The sequence below is a fragment of the Pollachius pollachius genome (assembly GCF_949987615.1).
Source record: "Pollachius pollachius genome assembly, chromosome: 19".
NCBI lineage: Eukaryota > Metazoa > Chordata > Actinopteri > Gadiformes > Gadidae > Pollachius > Pollachius pollachius.
The window spans coordinates 1346527-1349026 of record NC_136952.1 but is presented as its reverse complement, the minus strand read 5'-3'; the positions used below and the strand labels follow the sequence as shown (position 1 = coordinate 1349026).

At 54.1% G+C, this 2500-nt stretch overlaps 1 protein-coding gene across 1 annotated transcript in view; it reads right to left on the bottom strand.

Annotated features, from left to right (window-relative positions):
* Positions 1-2500, bottom strand: part of cacna1g (calcium channel, voltage-dependent, T type, alpha 1G subunit) — a 157523-nt gene that overhangs the window by 13421 nt on the left and 141602 nt on the right. Inside the window, 1 exon segment of the mRNA XM_079756762.1 lies at positions 2288-2409. Coding sequence (XP_079612888.1) covers positions 2288-2409 — 122 coding nt within the window.

The following is a 2500-nucleotide window of genomic DNA, read 5'->3' as shown; positions in this document are numbered from 1 at the left end:
CACGGCACAGAGCAGCCATTCCAAAAACCAAATCAAACGGTGTAATTCAAAAACAGAAACAGAACATAATTGCAGAAATAAGATGATACAAAAGCCCAGGTAAAGATCCCAACACAGATTGTTAGAGCGAGCCCGTGTGATTCAATGCCAAACACATTTTTAATAGGGGCTGAAAAAAGACCATAAAATCAAATTCATCCCTTGAATCCTACTGACGAACCAGATGTTTCAAACCATAAAACATGTGTGCTGCATACTTCTCCTTGCCTGACCTTGCATTGGACCGATTCAGTTGTTCTCCAGAAACTAACCCCTGCTGTGCCGACCCCCTACTGTGGCAGGCCCCGGTTTACAAAGGCGAACATCTAGATCTATATCATCTAGATCTATAACATCTCGATCTCTAGCCGCACCATCAGTATACACAGAGAAACATCTAGATCTCTACTTTGAAAGCTCCATACTAACAGAGTAGGAGGCCTTCATCACTTTGACAGCTCCATAAGCAGGGCTATCAGTTTCCCTTGACCCCTGGCACAGCGGGAAAGACCCTTTGAAAGGACACTGCAAACACAACAGTGCCCCCAGTGCAGAATACTTTCATCAAACCTTTTTACCCATTTTGATTACACCGAGAACTTCAAGGTTTAACCGAAACGCTCTGCTATTTTCAAATAGAGGAGATCACTGCTTCATACGCGGGTTGCAGATTAAACGCTGATGTGCGCAACAACTGAAAGAGTTGGACCGTCGTCCTCTGAGGTCTGGACCCGATCTCCAACCGACGACGTCGGGGATCCAACCTTCCTCCGGTTCGTCCGCATCGTTTTTTCTCCAACAAGTATTTGAAGCAGTACTTCAGGTATAAGCCTATTAGAAAATGGCTTGGTGCTATCTCCTTAAAACGTCTGACGGAATGCGGCAATAATAAACACAGCAAACACACGGAGGATCCAGCAGCGCTCGGGTCAGAGGGCGAAACAACAGACGCAGCTGAACCAACAGCTCCTCCTTACGCGGAGGAAAGGCTGTTTCTGCTCCCCTGTAGCCACGCAGGGCCGGCACTGCAAACGACACCATCGATTACACTGCAGCTACGGCTACGTGTTGGCCATCGCCTCCTTCCTCCCCACGCAGAGAGGCAACGAAACCTCCTACAGTGAGGAGGGTGAGGAGTGAGGAGGAGTGAGGAGTGAGGAGGAGTGAGGAGGAGTGAGGAGGGTGATGAGGAGTGAGGAGGAGTGTGGAGGAGTGAGGAGGAGTGAGGAGGAGTGAGGAGGAGTGAGGAAGGTGAGGAGTGAGGAGGAGTGAGGAGGGTGAGGAGTGAGGAGGAGTGAGGAGGAGTGAGGAGGAGTGAGGAGGAGTGAGGAGGAGTGAGGAGGAGTGTGGAGGAGTGAGGAGGAGTGATGAGGAGTGAGGAGGAGTGAGGAGGAGTGAGGAGGAGTGATGAGGAGTGTGGAGGAGTGATGAGGAGTGAGGAGGAGTGAGGAGGGTGAGGCGGAGTGAGGAGGGTGAGGAGTGAGGAGGGTGAGGAGGAGTGAGGAGGAGTGAGGAGGGGTGAGGAGTGAGGAGGGTGAGGAGGAGTGAGGAGGAGTGATGAGGAGTGAGGAGGAGTGAGGAGGAGTGAGGAGGGTGAGGAGGAGTGAGGAGGAGTGAGGAGGGTGAGGAGGAGTGAGGAGGAGTGAGGAGGGTGAGGAGGAGTGAGGAGTGATGAGGAGTGAGGAGGAGTAATGAGGAGTGTGGAGGAGTGAGGAGGAGTGAGGAGAAGTGAGAAGGAGTGATGAGGAGTGAGGAGGGTGAGGAGGAGTGAGGAGGGTGAGGAGGAGAGAGGAGGAGTAATGAGGAGTGAGGAGGAGTGAGGAGGAGTGATGAGGAGTGAGGAGGGTGAGGAGGAGTGAGGAGGAGTGATGAGGAGTGAGGAGGAGTGATGATGAGTGAGGAGGGTGAGGAGGAGTGAGGAGGAGTGAGGAGGAGTGAGGAGGAGTGATGAGGAGTGTGGAGGAGTGTGGAGGAGGGTGAGGAGGAGTGAGGAGGAGTGAGGAGGAGTGAGGAGGAGTGATGAGGAGTGTGGAGGAGTGTGGAGGAGTGATGAGGAGTGAGGAGGAGTGAGGAGGAGTGAGGAGGAGTGATGAGGAGTGAGGAGGAGTGAGGAGGAGTGCACACACACACACACACACACACACACACACACACACACACACACACACACACACACACACACACACACACACAGGGGTGCTTCTCTGGCCCTCCCCTGAGGTGCTGGACTCCTCCGGTGGCCCCCTACCTTCATGATGCCGTTCCAGTTGTCTCCGGTGGAGACGCGGAACAGGAGCAGGAACGCCATCCCGAAGTTCCTGAAGGTGGCGTAGCGGCCCAGACCCTCGCAAGGGTGGAGCTCATCACAGACTGACGGAGGGGGAGGGAGAGGTGGGGGGAGAGGGAGGGGGAGGGGGGGAGAGAGAGGGGGAGAGGGGGAGAGAGAGAGATAGAGAGGGAG